We start from the raw sequence: 25549 nt of genomic DNA, 5'->3' as shown, positions 1-25549 counted from the left end.
TTTATTACACTGGAGGATTAGAAAAAATTTAAAAATAAGGAATTTCTATCACCAATCTTTAAAAAATATAGTAAATATAAAATGGAAGCATTTGGCTATCACGGCTCAACACAGACTCCGATAGTGACACGGGGATCACAGAGGGCTAAAGGGGTTAGGGCAGCCAAGAATTCAGAGCTTGGAATGAGTAATAAGATAGTTCCTAGGACATCAGGAAAGAAGAAGCTGTGGATGGGGGAAGCAAGACTACTTTCTTCTATATTTCTTGGAAGAATCTATTAGAATAATACATTAATGTGACCTATTTTATTTTGTTAGGAAAAGAATATTCTTGTTTATAAAAGATATTAGACATTTTTAAAAACTTCTTTTCTAGTCAATGTAACACAAAGAAAAGCCAAACAATCAACTTAGAGACACCAGAAGCTAAGGTCAATTTAGAAAATTAGCTTAATCCCACAACTAGAAGGACATGCAACTAAGATATACAACTGTGTACAGGCAGGGTTGGGGAGATAAAGCAGGAAAAAAAAAAAAAAGAGATTGGCAACAGTTGTTAGCCCAGGTGCCAATCCTTAAGAAAAAAAAAAGAAAATTAGCTTATCTTATTTGCTTTGGTTTAATTTTATACAAGAAATGATTAATATTAAGATGTTTTTCAAAAAAGAATCTGTGGGGCCTGTTTGGTGGTACATGAAAGGGGGAAAAAAGGAATTCTTTGAAAGGGATCAAAGTAATTCTCTACCTTAATGTGTCAGGGCCTCAAAATAAAAAATTAAATTCACAACAGTTCAATGGTTGTGCCTACAAAGTTATGAGTTGGACAGCAAAAATGAATAAAGTCTCTTGCTTCAAAGTATCAAAACAAAGGTACATCGAAGAATCCAAGGGAACCCAAAGGCCAAATTTTTTAATTACTGCAGGTTTTAAAATATAATAAAATATTAGCAATTTCATTTGATCTAACTTAAACCATAAACACACAACACCATCCCTTTCTTTTTTTCTAGAGGTGGAGGAAGGTGGTCAGCAAGAGAGGCATCTGGAGAAAGCATCAATTATACAGATGTTTATATAGTTCATATGAAAGGTGTCTGGTTTTAAGTAAATACAGGAGGATGAGTTAGATTTAACAAGAGTGACAGCAGAAGAGCTAAAGAGTTCTGTGTATTCATTTGTAGGAATCATCATAGCTCTTGCTTTCCAGAAATTCTGGGAGAGAAAGCTTCTCAGATATGAAGTAAAAGTCTTAAGTTTTCAGGAATGTCATGCTACACATATTTTAGTAATCATCTTCTTCCATAACCATACGAAAATGAACATATTCAAAAGAGAAAATACATTAGCTTACAAAATGATAACTTCCACATTAATCTGTTTATAAGTATTGTTCAATCTAGTTTAAAAAAAATAAACCTATGAGGAAAGATTCTGGATTAAGATGTCAAATTGAACACACTTTGAATTTCATTTTCCCTTTAAAACTACAACAAAGATGGGGCTGGCCTGGTTGCATAGTGGTTAGGTTCATGCGTTCAGCTTCGGCAGCCCACGGTTCACAGTTTTGGATCCCAGGTGCAGACCTCCACATTGCTCATCAAGCCATGCTGTGGCAGCATCCCACATACAAAATAGAGGAATTTTGGCACAGATGTCAGCTCAGTGACAATCTTCCTCAAGCAAAAGGAGGAAGATTGGCAACAGATGCTAGCTCAGGGCCAAATCTCCCTAACCAAAAAAAAAAGACCTACAATAATTATATACATATATATTTTTAATTTTTTTAAAGATTTTATTTTTCCTTTTTCTCCCCAAAGCCCCTGGTACATAGTTGTGTATTTGCAGTTGTGGGTCCTTCTAGTTGTGGCATGTGGGATGCTGCCTCAGCATGGCCTGATGAGCAGTGCCATGTCCACGCCCAGGATTCGAACCAGCGAAACACTGGTCCACCAAAGCGGAGTGTGCGAGCTTAACCACTCGGCCATGGGGCCGGCCCCTACAATAAATATATTTTTAAAAAGAAGTTGGCAAGGACAAAGAAAATGGGAGAGTGAAATACAATTTTGGACACTGGAAATCAAATGAACATGTGGTATCAGACATAAGAAAGTGAAACCCCACGTTTTCAGAGGGTGAAACGGAACCACTCCAATTAATGCTGTAGAACTCCTAAAAGACTTATGAACTACCAGTACCCTTAGAATGGGGAATGGAGGTGATGAAGTAGGAAATGGGCTAAAATAATGAGGAATCAGAGATGGGAATTTGAGAAACAGTTAAATCCCTAACTCTAGCAGAAATCTAGAAGTTAATTATCCAGAAAGGGTTAATACAGAACAAATTTCTGTACTGGTGGCCATAGGGACAGCTGACTCCCCTTTTTCACTTCATTCAGGTCTGAGCCTCTTAAAGGGGCATTTCCAGCCCTTCCTTCTTAAAATAGGCTCCTGCTCAGTCCACTCCCCGACCTCCATCATCCTTAATCCCCACTTAATTCTTCAGATTGCAGTAGAGCAAGGACCTCATCTACCTTGTTCCCCACTGAGTTGCCAGGACCCAGAAAAATGCTCAGTCACATTAGCTGAATGAATGAATGGTTACCACCACATGATAGTCATCCATAAATAGTCAGCAATTCCTATAAATGACTTTAATTATATTTTAAATATCTAATCCAAGGTTTTGGTTTTTCATCCTTGATTTTCTAGCCAATGTATGTAGCTTAAGTGGTATGAATTTTTCCTTATATATAATGTTTGTCTCCCTCAAAACACATGCAACAAGCCGCTCATAATTATGTCCATACTGCCCTATATCAAATGCAAATAGATTCAGTTCCTTGAATTTCTCTTCAAATACGTATTGACTCAAACAGAGCTAGAGGAGCAGTAGAACAGATAATCCAGGCTCAAGCAAGGGTTAGAGATTCTCAACCTGTGGTAGGGGGGTGACTCTCAACAGAAATTGCTCTCACTGCCAGTATTCTAAGGAAGAAGCCAGAGTGTAGAAGACATACTCAAGCACTAAACCATTACTACACACAATCAACTCTTGCTCTGATGGCAATGTTAAGCAAAGGGAATCTCAAGGATGGGGAAATGGATACTAAGCCACTTAGATTTTTAACCTCAGGGTGCACCTAAAGAAAGTCTCAACCCCCCACAGCTCATATGCTGCTAACTTGACATTTTGCTATCTTCTTCCACTCAGTCACATCTTCATATGGAGCCAGAATAGGAGCAAATTCATTTACAAGACAGTTTTGGCCAACTGCCCCTTGACTAATGTTTACATACAGAAAACACGAGCTTAATAGGGATGATGCTCACAAGAAAAATAATGGAAGTAATATTGTTAGGAAGACTATTTTAATTTTTCTTTGTCATAAAGTAAGCAAAGAAAGAGCTCATGTGGAAGGATTTTATTAGGAAGTTTTATTATTTGTAGACTCTTGAAGGTATTGATGTAGTAAAATTGATTTTTTCAAATTTTTTTTCAACAAATGTTACTGTTCATATAAAGGAAATTTACGTATTAATGGCTTTTTAAAGCCCACTATTCTTGGGCCATATTATATCACACAATTTTACCTCTAAATATTTTAAATTGTTCTTTAATTCATTTTCTCAACTAAACTCACCAATGTCATCATCTGTCCTGTCAATTGGGTCCTTCTCCAGGCAGTCTCTCACAATGTCCCTGCTCATCAGAGGATCTGATGCCCTCTCAATGTCTTCTTCATCATCATCGTCCTCAGAATCGACTGCTGTTTCTGGCAACCCACTCAGGTCCATATCACCAGCCTCACTTTCTGTGGCCTTAAAATGAACCAAAAAAACATTTTTTAACTGTTTTAAGTAAATCTTTTGTATCAAAAAGAAATAAGTCGTTTGAAATAGTAAATTTGTGTTATATTAATTTTTCTGTAACTAAGTTACATGTATTCAATATCAACAAATATTTATGCACCAGGCATTATGTAAAAGAATTACTTCAACAAACCATGAGTGATTTTATCTCCTATTAAATTTTTAGTTAGGATTAATGATTTTATCTCAATAACTTTAACTTCTTATCTGAGCTGTCATATGGCATTTGAAACAGTAGAATAAAGAAGAAAAAGGCAGTATTTGTTTTCACTCCATTTTTCAAAGAGAATGGCTTAAGCTAAGACCATAAGGGTGACAACTGGTTCTAAGCAATTCCTTCCCTAAATGAGGTGTGGATTTATTAATGCCAAGAAGACTGAACCACTTCTCCCCTATTAGACAGTCTTTATGGAAAAGTGAATCACAAATTAAAGGTAACATGATCAATACGCAAACAAAACATTAACAATTAGTTTGATTATTGATTAGAGTCACAAATTTCAAAATGGTCTCTTTTCTTTATCTCAAGCCTAGAACAGTTATCCTTTTTAGGTCATTCTATTGCCTTTTGTGATTTTCATCTCAACAATATGTATAATCATATTGGCCTTGTTTGACATTATATACACAGAATTCACTAACCGCTTAATCATAGTAAAAATGAATTCAATTAAATATTAACTACATCAATCTTGAACACCACAACTGTGTTTTTCCAGATAAAATAAACTCTTGAAAGCATTTTATTATAAAACTGTTACCTTTGTAGAAGACATATATTATAAATTTACCAACTTCAAATAACTCATAACCCACATGATTTTCAAAGACAATAAGGACATCGTATTTTTAATAATAGGCAAATATAGATGAAAAATATGGGAGATTAAAACATAAAATGTTGAACCTGATAATAATAATAATAAGTTAACACTGAATGCTTACAATGTGCTGGGGAACTGCTCTAAGTGCTTTCTATATATTAACCCATTTGATCCTTAAAACAATCCTATGAAGTAAGTGCCATTATTAACTTTTATTATTCTCCAAACATTTAAGTAAAGAGAAAATATTTTTCAAAGGTTATGCTAATGATGAATTGTGGAATCAAGATTAGAACCAGCAATTCTGGCTCCAGAGTCTTAACCACATCCTAATCTGTCTGTGATAGATACTTACATACGAATGTGACCTATATAAGGATCTATACTTTTTCTATAATTTAGTTTGTCAATATTTTTAAAAAATAAATTGCATTATTTTTTTATCAACAAAATATCACCTTTCTAAAGTCTTGGTTTATATTATAGAACACAAGATTTAATCCCACATTTTGAAGCAATATAAGCACATGTTAATATTTTCTAAAGTTTAACAAAAAGAATTTTAATCACATTTTCAGTTCTTCAGATACCATTTCCTGAACTAAAGTACATAACATTATAAGAAAAAACTAAGGGGAAAATAAGTGAAGTCAAAATATTTAAAGAAGACAGAATAATTGAAAATGAAAAACCTAATGTCTACAAAAGCTCTTTAAACAATGGCCTTAGTAAATGCTATTGCTTAGCATTTATTATGAGCAATTATGAGTAAAGGTGCTCCAGGTGGGAGAGCAATAAGGCCTCACGGCTGAGGCAGAGAGAATTAATTGTGGCATGCTCAGAAACACATCTCCAACTTAAATTCAGAATTGACAGAATTGTCTCTAGATTCCAGAATGAAACTGAAGTAGAACTCGATGTGATGTAGTGTGCCAAGGCTATGATCAGAGAAACTAGGCCAACATTGCTATCATCACCTTAGTTCTGAAGTCTAGAAATGTGACAATTTGCTAATGCTTGCTATGATTACATTTTCACCTCAGTTTCATCTTAACATTGCAGATTATTATTCATCACCTTATATTTTCAAATATACATGTAATCAGTCCTCTATACACACATTCTTTAATATTAGCCTAGAGTGAAGAAGGAGCACTACTGAAGACAGAAATAAAATCAAAAACCAAAAACTCTTTAAATAATATAGTCATAGAACTTAATGTTTTTAATTTTTAAACTTCTAACATATGGTAAGAGATGAAAAAGATATTTTATACCAACCCAAAGATTCACTACTATCATTTATATAAACTATATTTAAGTCTTAAGAAGAACGAAAAGACTTCCAAATGTGAAGTGGATTAATCTCTCCAAAACTGAACCCTAAACCTTATTTGTGTAAACGATCATTAGTTGTTTTCCATCTGTTACATGAATTCCATCTTTAAGAAAGCAACTATTCATAAAATAACATTCACTAAACAAATTACTTAGAAGATTATTTTTATTCAAAATAAATATCCACTTTATTTTAAAATACTACAGAATATCTTTTAATAATACACTTTCAATAGAACTTGATAAACAATTTTTTAGGAATCTACTAAATTCATAATACCACTTTCTCATGAATAATGAGATGTGTACAGACTCAGTGGAGTTAAGTTTAATGAACACCACCTGGTCTGTAGGAGAAGCACACTAAACTTGTAAGGAGTGCCTGGAACCTAGTGTTACTGAATTTATATTCGCTGAATGAACAGACAAACCCAGAGGTTAGTAGTTCAAATCTCAGCTTTACCATTAAGAGACTTTAGCATAAAGCCACTTTACCTCTATGAAAGCAGTTTTATCATCAATAAACTGGAGTTACATCTTGCCATTCATAAGACTGTTTATGGATCAAATAAGAGAAAAGAAAGCCAGTTATAGGCTACATCAAAAGTCCCTTCCTCAAGAGGACACATTTTTCATCTCAGGACTTGCATATATTTACCTCTCCCCATTCCAGCAATAAGCTTGCACATAATTTACAGTGGCAGAATTTGTCAAAAAACCCAAAATTCTGTTAAACACTCCAACCTCTTACATACTGTAAAAGATTTTTCTCAGGCGAACTGCACCCATTAAATTCTGGCTAAATGGCTCATACAATAATTATAAAAACAGTGATCCTTACATTAAATGACTACTTATTTGATGCTTTTAATATATAATAATCAATTTTCATATCAATTCAGCAAATTAAGATTATCACCCCTGTTTTTCAGATGAGAAAACACTAGGGGAAATTAAAAAAATTCTTCAGTGTAAACAAAACAAGACAAAACCTAGTAATTGTGCCAGGACTCAAAATCAGGTCTGACCAACACAAACTACTAAACACTTTGCCCAGTTTTCTCAATAAACTGTCTTCATAAAGAAAACAGTTAAAATATAATAAAGTAATAAAATGTTTTCTGCTTTCTAAGTCAGAAAACATCAAATGTTTAAAAACATATTTGCATATAAACATAAACAAAACACTTGCTATTTTTTGGCTTCCTCCAAACTACAATATTACTAAGATTAACGCTAATCTTTAAATCCTTTTATTCTAAATAAAGATACGTACATAGACACTTTATATTTAAAAGGTTTTTGATTATATTTGTCTCAGGAGCAAGAAGAAAGGCTTATATGTTTCAGTTAGGCTAATAATCCTGTCCTAAATTAATTCACCTTCCACATGTACAACCTAACATAGATTTAAGTGCACATTATAGTTAAATAGTAATATTCTCCAAAAAACTAGTCATATTCTCAGATCGATGCTGAAAGCTCTATGATTTATTTAAATCACGAGGGACTAGATATATTGTCTTGTTATAAATACAGTTCTTAAATCAGTTTATTTTGAATTTTTTAAAGGATATCAAAAAATGAACAAACTCAGGAAATATTAAATGCCATAAAGCTCTAGTGAAGTGTTAATTTAACAAAAACAAAAATAAAATTACTACTAGACGTTTTATCATTAAGTACTTCAAAAGCATTTACAAAAAACCTTTTTGCTTACTAAATATCCTACACATATCCCTATGTTTAAGAGGGTTGCCTAACAAGTATTCTTCATGTAAATACATTTTGTGCAGAATTTCAAACATACATATTTAACCCAAATAACTCCTAAGTCAGACTCCAACTAAATTTACACTAGAAAGTTATACTGAATGCTAATGCTGATATTAATTTACTGAGACAACAAAGTGAGTAGGAACTGCAGACAACACCATATATATGTAGAAAGTATGAAAATACATTTGAAAATAATCTGATGCCTGCATTAAGTCTAGCTTGTGTATCATAATTTATGCTGTTACTAATTCTACACTATCAATGTTCTTTATTTCAATATAGGCTTTAAAAATATATACACATATGCCTAACAGAAAGGAACAGTTCTTTTAAGCTCTTAATGTAAATTGCTAGGTTTCTTTCCAAAAATTATAATCCTAATAGGTGTAGAATGTCTGTCTACAAATATTTGTTCTAAGTAAGAAAGTCTGTGCTAATTTGATAGGAAAAATAGTTTCATATTTAAATCCTCATATATTCAATTACTAATACATTTTAAATATTTTATTTCAGGTACAGACATTTGCATGTTCTCTTCTGCAATTACCTACTTTTGTCCTTTGAATATTGTTACATTGTGAGCTGAATATTTTTCTTGTTAATTTGCATAAGTGAGTTACATGATGACTTTAAATCTGTCTCAATTGATCTTTTAATTATTAAATTTTTTGATCATTCATTATACCATTAAGAGTTTGCTAACTCTTTAGTTTATCTGGAATTTAATCTTAATTATGATATACAGTGAGACTATAAAATGACTCCCCCACCCCAAAGGTCATTTATTGAAGAATCCATCACTTTCTTCATTGATTTGTGAATTTTTCTCTATGACATATTACATCCTTACACATCAATTGCATTTTGCTTGAACTTTCTGTTCTATCGATCGATCTATTTTTATACAACTATTTCCAGTCCACCTAAGCCACTGCTCTGATAATCATACCATTTAACTAGGACCTACTCATGGCTGGAAATTGCATTGTCTCATATCACCAACTTAGGCATTTCGCTTTCTATCACCAACAACCACCTACTCTTCAGATTGCTTCCTTCTGCTTCAAAGGTATGCCTTTTTCAACTCAAGCATAATCTTCAGTCTTCAAGACTCTACTACCTTCTATGTCTAGCTCTCACACCTCCAGCTTATATTCCCTAGTCTAATATTTCAGTCACATTCATTCAACACATCTTTACTGAATGCCTACGACTTCCAGGCTCTATATTAGGCTCTAGAGAGAAAATGGAGACAAGACAGAGAAGTTCCCTGCCTTCCTGAAGCTGTCATTCTAGTAGGCAGATGGAACAACAAAGAAAGTAATAATTGTTTCAGTTAAAGTCTAAATAAAAGAACTAGTCAGGAAAGGAACCAAAATGTAGGACCCACTTTTCAGAGAATAATAAGGAAAGAACTCTCACACAAGATAGTATTTGAAAATGAAGGCAGAAAAGGATCAAGCTGGGAGAAAACATTCCAGGCAGAAGGCATGCAAAAACAAAGCTCTGCGGTTAGAAAGAACCTGGCACGTTGCTCCATTCGTCTTTGTGTTACACTCACTGAACAAAACGTCAGTCCTGTGTGATGCCAAATCTTTGCTTTCTTCGTGCTTACTGTGGAGAAAATTGCTTAACAGGGCAGAGGGAAATCAGTCTGTATGTGAGAGCACCAACTCAACTGAGCCTCCATTGCTCTGGTCAATTTGCTCTAGTCCTACTCTCTGAAACTATTTCAAAACTTCTCTCTTCTTAAAGCTCTCTATCCACCAACTCTCTCACTCTCAGCAAATGAACTCTTCAGAGAGGAAAATTGAAGCTAACACACAGAAACACCCTCAACTCCCAAATTCCCTACTCCAAACCTGCCATGACCTGTCCCTGTTAAAACAGAGGAGGGTTTCTTTTCTTAAAGCTGGTTATTCCACTTTGCTCTTGAATTCCTCTCCTCTTATTCTCTCAAGAAAATTACTCTACTCTTTTCTCTCTTGTACACAGCATTCAGCTTCAACTTCAGTGACCATCTAATGAGCATTTATACTCGCTTCACTGTGACATCTTTCTCCTAAGTCAGAATTGTACAAAGATTAGATGGGCTGCCAGGGGAGATAGGTGCCCAGACTTGGAATTGTTCAAGAATAAACTGGATGCTCGACTGATAGGAGAGTAGTAGAGGATTCAAATACAAGATTGGGTACTGAACCAGGTGCATGTGTCAGATTTCTTCTCAAGAATTTCTGATTTAAAGATAATATAAATGATCTATTGGGGATCTCCCTATTAAAAGTTAAGTTTTGTATAGACAATAATTAAATCCTTAGATATACCTATGGATTTTTCCTTATGAAGGATAGAAATTTAACAGGTTATATGCCTGTCATCAAGTTTGAAGTGAATAGCCTTGAAACTCAACTAAAATGAATCAAAATACACAAGATGGATCTTCTTTTCAGTCTACACCCCCAGATAAAGTCAGGCTGCAGGCTGCAAGCTCCAGCCAAGTCAGAGCAATTGGAGTTCTCACCCACATTATGGATTCTCAGACATTCTGATGGTAGCTGGGGACAGCAGAAGGACCATCAAGGATTTCCTCATGAACTTACCCCAGCCTACTCAAGGTAATAACAAATAAGGCTAGAATTCTCAGAATATGTCTCAATAAATTACATAAACAACTTACTTCATTCTTATAAATTTGCCTTCTAGAAGTTCCATTCAGGTTGTAGATACTTGAAGAAAGCAGTGATAACTGCAACAACCTCAAGCTGTGTTCCCAATACAGATCTTTAAAATGTATAATCATCTCAAAGTTTAGAAGACGAGGGCTCTATCATGATGTTTCAGTTAAGATAAAGTACAGCTTTTATTTATACTGTTCATTGTTCTATTATAAGGGGTACTCGAATAAACATTAAAAAATCAACTTCTGAAAACAGGCAGGGGGTATGGGAGAGGAGAGTAAATTTCCTCTGATCCACCACCTTCTCCTCCTCTAACATTTGAAAATAGGATTACTTTCTAAAGACTTAGTTAACACAATGCATCAAAGTAGAAATTTGAAAAGTTACTTTAAGGAGCCAGATAATTATATTTCTTATTCCAAAATAATAAAGAAATTTTTAATCAGCCAAGAATCTGCAAATAATTGCATTTGTGGCTATCAATTATTAGTCTATAAGCTCTCAACAACATCCCTGAATTATCGAAAAGTATGTACCTATTATTTCCTTAAAATAAAATTAATTTTCTAAGATATACTAAATTTAGGACTTAAACAAATATGTTTTGCCCTGATGGTATTCTAACTGTTTAGTTACTTTTAGTAATTGTTTTAAAAAACAGAAACTTAGCACTGCCTGAATACATCAATGATCCTGAAACACTGTAATGTTTCTAAACAAAGGTACTTTTATGGTCACCTCATATCACAATTCCTGAGAAGCCAAGAATTATACTTTGTAAAGTGAGTATTATGTTCTTTTTGTTTGAAACCATCCAAAATCCCATAGAAGTATTATATATTTAAAGATCCCAAAAAAGGACCTTTTATTGCATATTTTAGTCAATTTGCCTAAATTTGCATTTCTAAGCCAATGAACTATTCCTTAATTAAAATTACTTTGCTTTTAAAACATTTCTGGAATTCCATAGTTTAGCTTTTTCTTTTCCTTTTTTTAAAATTTTTTTTAAAGATTTTATTTTTTCCTTTTTCTCCCCAAAGCCCCCCGGTACATAGTTGTATATTCTTCGTTGTGGGTCCTTCTAGTTGTGGCATGTGGGATGCTGCCTCAGCATGGTTTGATGAGCAGTGCCACGTCCGCACCCAGGATTCGAACCAACGAAACACTGGGCCGCCTGCAGCAGAGCGCAAACTTAACCACTCGGCCACGAGGCCAGCCCCAGTAGTTTAGTTTTTTCTATTCATCAGTATAATAAGAATTTAAACACATAACTAATCTATAGGTAATTTTAAAAATACAAGAAAAACAATTGAATGATCCAATCTTAATAATCTCTTCTCTTTTGTCATACTCAAGACTTTAATAAGAAAAACTTACTATAAACAGATAATGCTGCAGTTTCCCCTAGAGTTTTAGTCAAGAAAGAGTCATAAGCCTAATATATCTTTAGTAAAATTAATAAAATATTTCAAGTCAAGAGAAATATTTCCATTGTAATGACTCTATTTAAATTTCTGACAACCGGTAATAGCAGAGGCAAATACAATTAGACAGTAGTTCTACTTCCTAAAACAAACATATAAGGTACTATACGTCTGTATGAAGCATAAACATTAACATTTTATGTACATGTATATGCACATATAATATACACATATATTTACTTTATAGATGCTATCAATTAAGAATCATAAAACTCCTTGGAATACAGGAAAATGAAGCAAATGACAAGGAAAACACCTTCTTACCTGGTAGATATCAGAAAGACTGCTGCTTCCAGAATCACTAGTGATACTACATCCTGAATGGCTAGAAGAAACGTGGGTCACCTGTGGGTGGAGACTATCAGTAAGGTGTAGCTTTGTGAAATCTGCAGGAAGCTATGGAAGGAGCAGGAAAAACTAGGATTACAATTTGAATCAAGAACTCCAATAAGACATTTAAAAATTATATTATGCTCTACCCCACACCATTTAGCAAAAAATATTATTAGGAAAGATCCTTATTTTTCAAGTTCACAAATTACTAAATACTGTCCTATTATCCCAAATCATAAAATAATTTTTTTTAAGTTTATGGGCATTCAATGAACCTTAAATAATACTAAATTCAATGCTTAAATAGGTGGGTTGGGTGGTTAAGATGAACTTGGGTGAGCATTTAACTCAATGAGCTACAATTTTCAAATTACACACCAATGAGCAAATTAGTCTACTACTATTTGTTAGCCATCACAAATGCAACTTTGTAGCAAGAAACAGCTTAAATAAGAAAACAGATTTGAGGTTCTTATATGCCTAAATGATGTTTAAAGGGGAAAAAAAAGGTGCATCTTAGAATTGACGAAGTGTATTGTTATTCAAGAAACTGTGCTAGGCTCTATGGAGAAAACAGAGGAAAGAATGCCCTCAAGCAACTTAGAATTGAGAAAGTTATAGACAACATTTACCTGTCTATACACATACACCTAAATATCAATTTTCTACTTACTTGTGTTTAAAGTCTTAAATAAAAATAGCCTCTACTGATCAGATTCACTCACTACACATCCCTGAAGTGCTTCTACCACTCCCCCATATAGCAGAGAAAACGCATTGAAAAAGGACACATTCATACAAATATTTACTGAGCCCTTTTCCTCTTACTACGTGCTAGTCAGTGAATGAGACACTAAGAAAAATTGCCCTTAAGAATCTTACACTCATATGTTATTACCAATTCTTTTGAATTAAGAAAAGGGCACTATTTATCTATAATATCACATTATACACTGGCCAATAACATACAGGACATTTCAAAACATATGCTAACTGACATCATGCAATACTGATAACATTCTTTCTTTCCTGCCTGCATATTGATCTTATTTAGCTGTTGAATAATAATAAAGACTAACTGTTAAAATAAAACTTAAATAAGAGTTTACCTTAGCAACATTCCCTTCTCTCCTTTGACCCTCATCCCTTCTCCCCTTTGAAAAAGAAGATGCCATTCCATAGTTTAGAATAAGCTTTACAGGGAGCCGATTCAGGTTTATGACAATGACCAATGGGTTTTGCTACCTCAAAGTTCCAAACAAAGAGGCAAAATGTATTTATATCCCACAGTCATTCAGACCTGATTTGACAGATTATGATATTTAATATTTAATACAATTTGTACAGAAATAAGACTTTTTAACTTCATGGGAGATAAAGTATACAATGAAAAGATTCAAACACAAATTCATTAGGGGGAGCATATTATCAGATGCCAAGTAAATGGATAAACATATGAGGGAGGAGCTCAGAGAAGTGAGATGTTTATTGAAATGTGTGAAATCATTGCAAATATGACATATCTCACTAAGAGTGTTTTTAAAAAACTGATAATTGCAGATGTGAAATATTAGATAAAATTTAGGAGAATAGCAGTTTCCCTGTAAGGAATATATAGGCAAATATCTCTAAACTGAGAATTTTTATGTATTTTATTCATAATGTAGAATAGTGGAATATTCGCGAGATTTCTTCAGAAACAATTTGAAGACAGAAGTTTACAGAGATGTGTTAATGACAATGATTTTACATGTAGTTAAGCGACAGATATCAGATATTAAATAATATGTTCAAAGCCAGCTTAAACATCCTTCATCATCCTAGCCACATTTCCATTTAATTCAGTTATTCGCCACAGACAGCAAGTGGGGAAATGTTACTCAACGGCTCAGCGATTTTAAAAGGCATCAATCAATACATGTAATTACAGAAAAATAAACTGATTCCTATTGATTATCTTTCATAGACATGACTCATGTTGACATGTGCCACAGTGTGATTTTTTTAAAAAATTAACTTAAATATGTCAAATGAAGATATAACTATCTAATGAATTTTTACTCACTAAACAATTATTTATTCAAGTCTCATAGGACTCTCTCCACTTCAGTATTCATCAGCCAGAGAATTCCCTGTGTGGAAAGTACTAGGAGCCATAGAGCTCCATATCTAACAGAAGAGAGATGGATTCAGCCTTTATATACCACAATCTTCATCTATTCCTACTTAGAGCCACAAATACAGAATTACATGGCTATATTAGTCTAAGAATTATAAAGACTGCCTAAAGAGAAAAGGAGAAATACTTTCACTCTTAAGAATTCAATTCTATTCTATAAATACTTATTGAGTATCTGCAATATCAGACACTCTGTTAGGGGCATGGAATATCAAGATGAATAAGACATTCCCAATTCCAAATGTAACATCTACTACCCAAAAAGTCACTGAAATAAGTGTTATGCATAATAGAAAAATAAATCAAACATAGCTTTTTAAGTATGGTTTTTATCTCCCCACCACCACCTATGTTCTTTGCATAACAACATGAAATAATGTTATATTAAACTTAGAATAAATGCACACACAATTTAGTATTAACTAAATACTTCTTTATATTAGAATAGATGCCATGTTTAAGAAAGTTTGAAATTTTTCCCCATAGATTGGGATAACAGTACCATGATTAAACTTTATTGACAGTACACATCAGCCTAGGTTATAGAATGGGAAAAGTTGTGGAAGTTGTTCCCATAAGGGAAAAGAGTCTGAAATACATTTGGCCCAGCCATAACACTCTAAGAGAATAGAGACCTGAGCCCATACTTAGGGAAAATGGGTCTTTAAGAGGCAAATGAACTATATAGGGATTGGAATTCAAGGGGCAAACACTGGTACAGGCACTCATGTTTAAACCAGAGGGCAATAGGATAACACAGAATCCCTAGGGAGACAGTAATTCATGGTCTCAGTAAAATATACAAAAAAGGAGCACATATGCCACAGACAACAGGATTCACTTATTCTAAACTTTTCTAGGCTTGAGCCAATGTCTATCTAAATTACTATCAGTATGCTATTCAATTAAATTTCAGATTAAAATGGGGCTGTGAATTATCTTGTGACTCTAGCCACCATTTATAACAGAAATTCTGTTCAAAGAATAAGAAAATTTTTTGAAGCTGAGACTATAAGAGTAATTATATGAATGAAATTAAATAATAAATAAATTAAAGGAGAATAACACACTTTATACCTTTTGATCTTAGTAATATATTTCACAGCAGTGCATTAAGAACGCTATTCAAAGGAACCTCTTACATTTTTCTTATCATTTAAATATTTTTATTTTAATATTTGATTATATGAACGTAATACTACTCAAATTTTTCCTGGATCAAGCAACCAATTTTCCTAAAAAGATAGTACTTGTGAATCACAATTGTAATAAACTACTATTAGGCAAATGATTGAATCATAGTTTAACCATAAACACTACTAACTACATAAGAAATAACATGGGTAATATTTAAATCGGATTCTTAAATGCATTAAGTAAGCATAAATTTAAAATTAATCATAGTTTTGTAAAATCTGGGTATAAATTGTATAATAACTTGTTTTGTTTCCTTTTCTGGGAGAAACAGGGATGCTACACCAATTAGCTTTAAACAAGAAGTCGTGCAAAAGATACTGAAGTCTCATATATGAACAGGCATTTGATAGTCTTTGATTTATTAATTAATCTAATGACTGGCATTTATAAAATTACTAGCTAATAAATGAACTCATTTTGACCATAAATGCAATGAGTATGGAATGCCTTGAAGTCTCTGACAGCACTAAGAAAATACTTTGTTGAATTGGTAAAATTCTTCAACGTGGTGATAATGACCATAGTAGAGACTAGGGTGGCTGCCCTTCTTCCCTTTCTTTCTCTCCCCCCAAACGACTGCTTTATGTTCATGTTTTCAAGCTCTACAAGGAAGAGTTGGTATATTACTGGAAATGTAATAGAGATTCATGTTCCACAATGTATTATTATGAACTTAAGGTCACTGAGAAATAGTTAAAAAAACAAAATAAAAAACAAAAAAATACTGCCACCGTCAGTTGAAATTTATTTAACTGAAAATTTCCCCAAGTAACCTTAGAATCACTTTATTTCAAGAAATAGTTACAACAGAATACACAAGGTTTGGGGTGATTGTTGAAATCTACGGAATCTTCCCTGGCAACTTATCTTGAGTAACACTACCTAAGGTAAGTGAAATATCACACTTAGTGACTAAAAACTAACTTCATATTAAGATGTATCACTAACAATTTATCCAAATGAATATTCTTTTCCCTATATTATCACTGGAGTTTTGTGAGTGTTCTTTATGCTCATGTTTTCAAGCTCTGCAAGGAAGAGTTGGTTTATTACTGAACACATTTCCTATTTTTCTCTGAGGTGTCAGTGAAAATGCAGTCTCCTATATTTTCTATTCATTCATCATTTATTGAAAAAACTGTGTTGTGAGGATTAAAGGAATGACTGGGCATAAAGCACTTAAGAGGGGCCTGGCACACAGAAATCACTACGGAAGTGTGTTAGCTATAGATTACCACCTGCCGGACTCTGTGTAAGACACAGGTCCTTTCCAGCTCTAGAATTCCTGTAGCTGGAATCTAAGATTAGATACCAGCAGGTTAGTGAGCTACTCCCAGAAAGGGCTTTAGTGACCAAAGTCATCGATCTGCAGACACTATTCCCTTACTCACTTTAGAACTCAAGTTGTGTTTTAAAAACAGTTCATATTTTCTCTCTGCATGTACACAAACACATACATTGATTTTCTTTTACTACTGATCTTTTCAGATACTACTCTTCCTGACACTATCTGACCCGTTTCTATGTACAGCTTGAATGGGCAGGAATATTATTTAACAGCTCATTTTAAAGAACACTTTACAATATGATCAACTTTTATTTCTCTAAATCATATTTCTTTAAGAACACCAGAAAAAGTAAACATTTGGACTCTTAAATATTATTCATTAGAAGTAACTTTTGCTTCCCTCATACCCTCTTAAGATATGCTCTAGATCCAACAGTCATCCTTGAATATTTCATCCATCAGTATTCCACAAAGCAAAGAGAAAGATTTTTGCACAATATACAATTTCTCTTGTTCATAAATATATATATTAAGGCAAGAAACAAAGTTTTCTCAAAAGTGTCATGAGACAATAGTTTAATAAACCGATAAATATAATAATATTGCTCATTAAAATAAAGTAGATGTTAAAAACACTGATCTATGTTTTATAGTAACGGTTCTACATAAATTTGCTTTACATCCACTGGAGAAAATTGCCAAAAAATTAACAATGTGTAAGAATTGTTTACATTCTCCCAGCTTCCTGCCAGGCTCAAAAGACATAAGCTTCAAGTGAGACATACACGGAGTTATCTTCTGTTCAACTTCCTCATAAGTCAGGTAACATTGAGCAAGTTAATTAACTTCTGTGCACCTTAGTTTCTTCCATAAAATAAGTACAATGTAATACAATGACTAAACGAAATAATCATTGTGACCTATAGAATCTACCTTACAGATGCCTCGCTCTTCCTTTTCATTCTCTCTGTCATTTTTCCAGCCAAGGTCCTCCAGCATCTTAGGTCAGATATTTTTCAAATTCAATGAAAAACAAACAAACAAAAAAACTAACTTATTTTTGACATTGTCATACCTAACACTACCATTATAGTAGTTTACTTATATATATTGCCCAAAAAGTCCATATATTACATTTTAAATAAATTATATTTATACTGTTCAGTATATTTATACAGCAGTATATTTATACTGCTCAGAATACTGTACTAAATTTTGCAAAGTAAATAATAACCTCATTGTCATGATATGCTTATAGTCTGATTACTCTCTTTTATAATCACTCAAATTTTCATAGCTAAGAATTCTCTCAAAATGATAACACCTTGGGAGTTTGTGCTTTTGTGTGTACAGTCTTACTCTGTTTGACTGCAAAAACCTCCAAACAGTTGTGTATTTGGCCTAGACACATGCTGTCAACTAGGTGTGGTTTAACCATAAAACATTTTTCTTGCCATCCTGAGCACACTGACTCTAGATGACAGTCTGAACAGAAGCAACACTGTGCAGGAAGGAAAGTGCAAGTGTGCTCACGCTTTATTTAAAAAATTCCCAGCTACTTTCCTACATTAAAATAATGTGTTAGAGGGAGCTGTAACAGAGAGGACTTGAGATTAAGATATAGCTTATATACATGAATATTTCACATGGCTTTCCGTCAAACATATACTTTTATGTGTTAGAAATAGCTACTGAAATGTGGTAGTGACCTAGCCCTCTGCCCAGGGCAGAAGGGCCACCCAGATGTTTTTTAGGGTTAGTAACACATAAATGAATCATAAACTTCATTGGCTATAGCTGGGAAAATTACAATCTAACTAAATTTAATTCCTACGTTTATGAACCGGGGTTCGTAAATAGGGTTTATTTGTGTTCAAACTTGAACACAAATAAAACACTTTAGGAGCCCTGATGAGGAAAATAAACAATCAAAACTAGTAAATTGATTGAAAGGCTGTCGGTTACATGACTGATGTTTTCAATCAAATACTTTTAGAAAGGTTTTACTATTGGAATATTGAAATAAAGCACTGAATAGAAGGAAACCCACATGAACTTCACTTCAAAACATAAGAGTGGAATCTAGCAAAGTGAGAAAGTATGATCTAAGTACCATATATTCCAAAATGTAAGGCTATGCCCTATTTTTCTCAAAGAAAAGGCAATAAGAAGATTATGTATATACCATTACTATGTGCCAGGCCCTGTTCTAAGCACTTGCATACATATTAGCTCATTTAATTCTGACAACAATCTTATGAAGTAGGTATCATTACGACCATTTTAGATAGAGGGAAACTAAGACACTGAAAAGTTAAGTGATTTGCACCAAGATCATACAGCGAAAAGGTGGCTGACAGAGATCCCAGCCCTGGAGGTCCACCTCTGGAGCACACACATTTAAGCATTAAACTTCAGTGTATTTCTTAATTTATGAGTTGACTTGAAACATTCATGGATTTTGATGAAATGGCCAAATGGCTGCTCATATCAATTTACTAATGTAGTTTCTCATACCAATTTCAAAATTACACAGAAAATATTCATCTAAAATAATTCTTCACTCTCACTTTAAACTAATCTTTAAAATGTTTATGGTAATATCCAGTACTTATAATTTTGAGATATGTGTATCCAGGAATCATTATTAAATCTGTGTAAAATGTAAAACTTCATTTACTCCTTTATATCAATTTTATCATGTGACCTTATAAGCATTCCAAGTTAGCACTGCTTCAGGTCATTTCAGCTTTATGTTCCTTATTGAAAAGAACTTTTTTGTATTACAAAAAAAAGGTAAAATAAATTGAGAGAATCTTATAACAGATGAAAGCAACTCCTTTTCTAGTAGTTAAATTTTGCAGAAATAAAACCTTGCCTTATTTATCATTTCCCTAACATTTGACAATCAGAAAAAAATTTATGCACACACATACACAGTTAGTTAATGATATAAGCCTGTCAACTAATTTCATCACCTTAAAGAAAGACACCCAGCATACTGAGAGCAGTTCTATAATTAATATCAGAACAACTGAAAGTTTGTCGTCTGAAAGAAGGTTGTATTTTTTCAAAATGAAAATGTTTATCTGGGACCTAAAACAAAACAATCCAAACTATTTATATAATTTTCCACAGAAATATTGAGGTTGTTGATTAATATATGTATAGCCAAATGAAATGTACTCATGCCTATGAAGAAACACAATTTTATGATGGTTTTCAAGTGACAGCCACTCCATTCTCACTTCAAACACACACACAGAGCATATAATCCCTTTTCCTTTTCAATTTGTTGTTTGCAACTGTCAATAACCACTGACCTGAAAAGCACACATTTCTATGAGGGATACCAAAATAATTCTTAGATCACTCAGTCCAAGAAATTTTCAATAAAATACATGGTAACTGTTGGCACTGAGTCAAGTAATTTAAAAATCATCTTCTAGGTAGCATTTCACCTATTTAAATCCGAACTCCTTTGTATGTTTTCTCTTCATGTTAGTAATAATTACCGCCGTTATTCCAGGGACATGTACTATGTAATGAGCAATGTGCTGAATATTCGATGTCTGTTTGTTCTAATACTTACAAAGAGCCCAGATGTGGCATTTAATTGCTGAAGTAAGAGAAGCTCAAACAGCTCCAGTGCTTTGTCCACCAGTTACAAGCTCCAAAATTTATACCCTTCTTACTTTGGACCCTGACTTTATTTATTATTTGGGGCCATATTCTCACCTAATCTTTGCACCTGTCTTCTGTCTCATTTAAACAGTAAATGCCTTAAGGAAATCTTACACTAAAATAACCATAGCTTCATTTTCTAATGGGAAAAACAATTCAATAAATATATTTTTTAGCAAAATTTATGACTACCTATATGGTAATACTGATAATATTCTACAGTTACTAAAACTTGAGTTGTCAGTCTCTTGTTTTCCAGGACCAAGTGGGATTTGTGCTATGGAAGTAACAGTCCCTGGAGAGGGTGGGAGCTGCTGGCAATATCAGAAGACAGTTTCTATGACCAATTAGACAACACCTCTGATGAGCTCTAAAGGGACTGCCCTTCGTTATCCCCACTGTACAAATGCTCAAGGGAGTATGGAGCTAGGGAAAAGCATGTTTAAAGTCAAGGAAAAAAATATTCCTATGGGATCCATGGAGGATCCTAAGCTGCCTTCTTTTTGAACAAAAATAAACAGTTGGTTTGGGGAGAAAGCCTCACACAGAATTAAAAACATTAACCTGCAAGTAATTTTTAAGTCTTTAAAAGCTGTAAAAGACCTTACATCCAAACACAAATGTACTTAGGTCTCTACAATAAAATACCATAAAATGGCCAAGACTGGCTAGTTATTGACCAATGTCCTCCTCTTCCAGTGAACACAGCTGGATCACATTTCCCAATCTCCCTTACAGTTACATGTGTGACAATATAATGGAGTTCAAGCCTTTGGAGAATGAACAAACAGAAGTGATACATGCCAGTTTTACACCCTACTTGTAAAAATCTTCCACAAACCCACCATGATCTTTCCCCTTGCATCAAGAGAGTCTCTGTCAGAAGACAATAGAAGCTTTGTGTTGAAGCTTAGCCAACCAAGCCACAAAATGGAGGGGCCTGGATCCCTGAATCACTGCTTAGAGAAGAACTGTCCACCCATCAAGAGTACTTGCTTTGGATTTTACGCAAAGGAAAAATAAACTGTGTTTCAACCATTATGTTTTGTCTGGTTTGGTACAACGGCCAGCATTATCTTAACTCATACAAACACTATGATCATTTTTGTGACCTATTTGTGAAAAATCCTCCACAATGAAATTCTAAATTCCTTAAGGTGAAGTAGTTTGGGCTCTGATGACATTCTGACCTCAGAATATTGTGTGCAATTTGGATAAAATAAATATTAGATTTCCTTTACTTATTCACTCAGACACATTTATTAAAAATCCACTTTACCAGTATGCAAGGCACTGTTCCAGGTTTTCTAAATATAGCACTAAGATAAACTCCCTGCTGTCATGGATCTTACACTAGTAAGTGGAGAAAAATAATAAAAGGATAATGAAGAAAATTGTCAAGTAGTGACAAATACTATATCCAGCAAAGATTAAGAGAGACTGATGTGATATTGACTGGATAGCCAGGGAAGATCTAAGATGTGATACTGAGGTGAGAAAATTTTTTATTATCTCTCACTTAGTGCCTAAAGAAATCATTCTAATCATACTATTTTAGTAGATAAATATATATATTATGTATAAACACACACACATACATATACACACATACATATATGTATATATACACACATATTTTTACATATAACATATATCACATTTCATATATGTATAAAGTATATGTTATAAAGTAAACTTTATATTTGTTTTTGTGTAAAATTCACTTTAGTACATAACTAAGCCAAAGGAATATAATTACTAAAAATTTTATGAAAAATTCTTGTGCTATTTATACAAGTTAAAAACAAAATCAACTAAGTATCATAGTTCCTTATGAAGCAAAGACAGTATAAAATATATTTAGAGTTGTTTGGTGCCCTAGGAGTTGGAGAGCACTAATCTCTACTCAGTCAGATTTCAAGACGCAAATATTATATGATGGGAATATAAGGCTTTCAACTAATAATTTGTCCTCAAAATGTACTGTTTAATAGGTTAAATGGAAAATTAAGTCTAGAAGCTACCTACTTAGTCAATTGATTTTTTTTTTTTTTTTTTTTTTTAAAGATTTTATTATTTCCTTTTTCTCCCCAAAGCCCCCCGGTACATAGTTGTATATTCTTCGTTGTGGGTTCTTCTAGTTGTGGCATGTGGGACGCTGCCTCAGCGTGGTCTGATGAGCAGTGCCATGTCCGTGCCCAGGATTCGAACCAACGAAACACTGGGCTGCCTGTAGTAGAGCGCGCGAACTTAACCACTCGGCCACGGGGCCAGCCCCATTAGTCAATTGATTTTGAGTACTCAAAAATTCACTGAATGGACTGCTTGAGAAAAAAATACTTCTATTGAAATTTATGCTATGGGCTTTTAAAAAACAGGAAGTAATGAAACTTTATTTCCCTAGAAAGAAGCGTGGATTCTTGATCCTACAGACTTTATATCCTAGCATTTGTATGTGGGGGTAAGAGGGAAGAAGACCATTAAACAAACAAGAATATGTCACATAGAGGTAAGTAATTTGAAAATTAATAAAGTAGGACACAGGATACAGAGGGTGAAATGTCTCACTGCTAAGGTAATATTTGAATAAAGACCTTGATGGAGTGAATGCCTGAACCCTGCAGATACACACTGTGGAAAGGCTTTTCAGGTACAAGGACATCAAGAACAAAAGCAAAAGGCAGGGGTGGCCTTGGCATGTTTCAGGCATAGACAGGTGAGTACATGCTCTGACAAGATCAGAGGGAATCAGGACAGAGATATTCTATGGTGAAATCATGAAGGAAAGCTGTGGTAATGATTTTGGATTTTACTCTGAGTGAGCTGGGAAGCCAGTGGGGGTTTTGAACACTCACAATGGTTTGCATCATGAAATTAAAACTTTTTCTAAAGTTTTTAATGTGAATATGTATTATTTTTGTTATAACAAAAATTTAATAGTAATTCCACATAACTCAAATAGAAAAAGATGTTTATTACAACTTGTATTAAGAGATCATCAACAAAAAAGGGCATCATAGCTTATTTTGATGGATGTACCATGGGTAGCGACTCAACTGTGAAGCCGTGTCTGTTATTGTTTATGAGTATATTGGCTATATAATGTTATTTACTGAGAAATCCCATCCCATTCCTCTTATATATGTGTGAAACACACACATAAAGGAAACTACCTTATTTTTAAATGACATCTCAGATCTTACCTCTAATAGGTCATTTCTAGATTTCCTTGAAATGCTACTACAACTGCTGCTTTTTCTAAGTATTACACCTTAGCTAAACAATACTCTTTAAATCAAAAAATAATTATATGTTATCCCTCTTAAGTTACTAACAAAAATAGTAGTAATAGTAGGTATTAATTTTATGTGTCTAGTACATCAGTTTTTACTTTTACTTCAATGATAAAGATACTCATTTTAGCATTTATTTCCAAGGACTTCAAAGATAAGACATTTAACATTTATTTTCAAGGGCTTTATGTGTCAACTCTGGCACACCAGATAACTTTATCACTTTAGCTCTGTCTGAATGGCATTATGGGAGAACTGACTGAATATTTGGGGTGCGTTACTCATTGCCCAGGGCCAGCAGAAATATTTACTGCATAAACTGCAAGACGTCTAATAGATTTTTCTTTTCCTTTTGCCTTCATCTTGCCTTTTTTTTTTTTGTTTAGACTGGTAGACTTTAGACACCATATCATCAAATGAATAGTGTGAATTACTAAGACACAGTCAAGCACACATTACCTCATAAGAAGACTCCTTCCTAATACCCTCACTTCTGCCAATGCTCCAGCATTTTTCATGACCTTCTCAGTCATCTGCAAAGATTTATTTACATAATCAATTGAGCAACTCTCTTAGAAAGGACATCCTTCCTAAATTAATACCAACATTTAGTATTCTATCACTCTATTAAGCTTTTACTTTCCTTAAACTTCAACTACTTTCTCTGAACTTTTCTGTTATGTGTGTACGTGTATACATATTAATTTATTATCCCAAGTTTAAATCAGGGAAATAGAATAGCATTAATCAAAATACACTTAGGGAACCTTATGACAGGTTTAATATAATCAGTGGTGTCATTAGTGTGTGCATGTGCACACACACACATGCAAATACTAATAACTTGAAAGTATCTTTAGATATAAACAGTTTAACTTCCATAACCTAGAAGTTACATAGCCTTAATTCATGATCAGCAAAAACAAGAACTTACAAAATTAACCAAACTCCCACTCTGTGTTGGAAACACTCTGATACGGGATTTATAAACATCATCCCACTTCACTCCAATACACTGCCATTGTCCTATCTTGCTTCTTGCAACAATCTATTTCCCTTTCAATCTCTTCTCCATGTTGCAGCCAGAGTAAAACTTTTAAAAGATAATAGAAAAGTACACACCTGATCATGTCAATCCCCTGCCAAAAATCTTTTAGTGGACTCTCTTTACCTTCAGGAAAAAGTTTACACTCCTAACCACTGCACCCATTATCTTCTCCTTTTGATCTTTTCACAACCTTTCTGCCTCTCATTCTCTGTACTAGATACACAAACTATTCATGATTATTTAAAATGTCACACTCTGTATCTCTCTCCTGGATCTTTGTTATGCCCTCCTCCTAGAACAACACTTTCACCCCAGGGCTAGGTAATTCTCTGAACTCTTCTCCTGGAGTTAGAAGTGCTCGTAAGATGTTCCTGTGGCACCTAGAATGTTGCCTGTCACAGAACTTAACCAGACTTTACAGTAGTTGCTGATTTAACAGTCCACAGCTTTGTCTAGATGAGTTCAAAAGGAAATATCAGCCTTTTTCATCACTCTTTCCCTTGCTTCAAACAAAGTGCCTAAAATATAGTCCGTACTTAATACAAACACAAATCA

At 33.7% G+C, this 25549-nt stretch overlaps 1 protein-coding gene across 12 annotated transcripts in view; it reads right to left on the bottom strand.

The window, feature by feature from the left end:
• RAPGEF2 (Rap guanine nucleotide exchange factor 2) overlaps positions 1-25549 on the bottom strand; it is a 245627-nt gene that overhangs the window by 36756 nt on the left and 183322 nt on the right. For 7 of the 12 annotated variants that reach the window (XM_046656205.1, XM_046656208.1, XM_046656213.1 and 4 more), the window contains 3 exons: positions 17903-17968; positions 12237-12368; positions 3641-3818 (listed from right to left, as the gene is read on the bottom strand). In XM_046656205.1, the coding sequence (XP_046512161.1) occupies positions 3641-3818; positions 12237-12368; positions 17903-17968 (376 nt within the window). The remainder of the gene's footprint in view (positions 1-3640; positions 3819-12236; positions 12369-17902; positions 17969-25549) is intronic. The other 5 variants (XM_046656210.1, XM_046656212.1, XM_046656214.1 and 2 more) reach the window with 1 other exon arrangement.

This window comes from Equus quagga, chromosome 3 (genome assembly GCF_021613505.1).
Source record: "Equus quagga isolate Etosha38 chromosome 3, UCLA_HA_Equagga_1.0, whole genome shotgun sequence".
NCBI lineage: Eukaryota > Metazoa > Chordata > Mammalia > Perissodactyla > Equidae > Equus > Equus quagga.
Note: the sequence above shows the minus strand (reverse complement) of the source record. Positions and strands in the feature narration are given on the sequence as shown.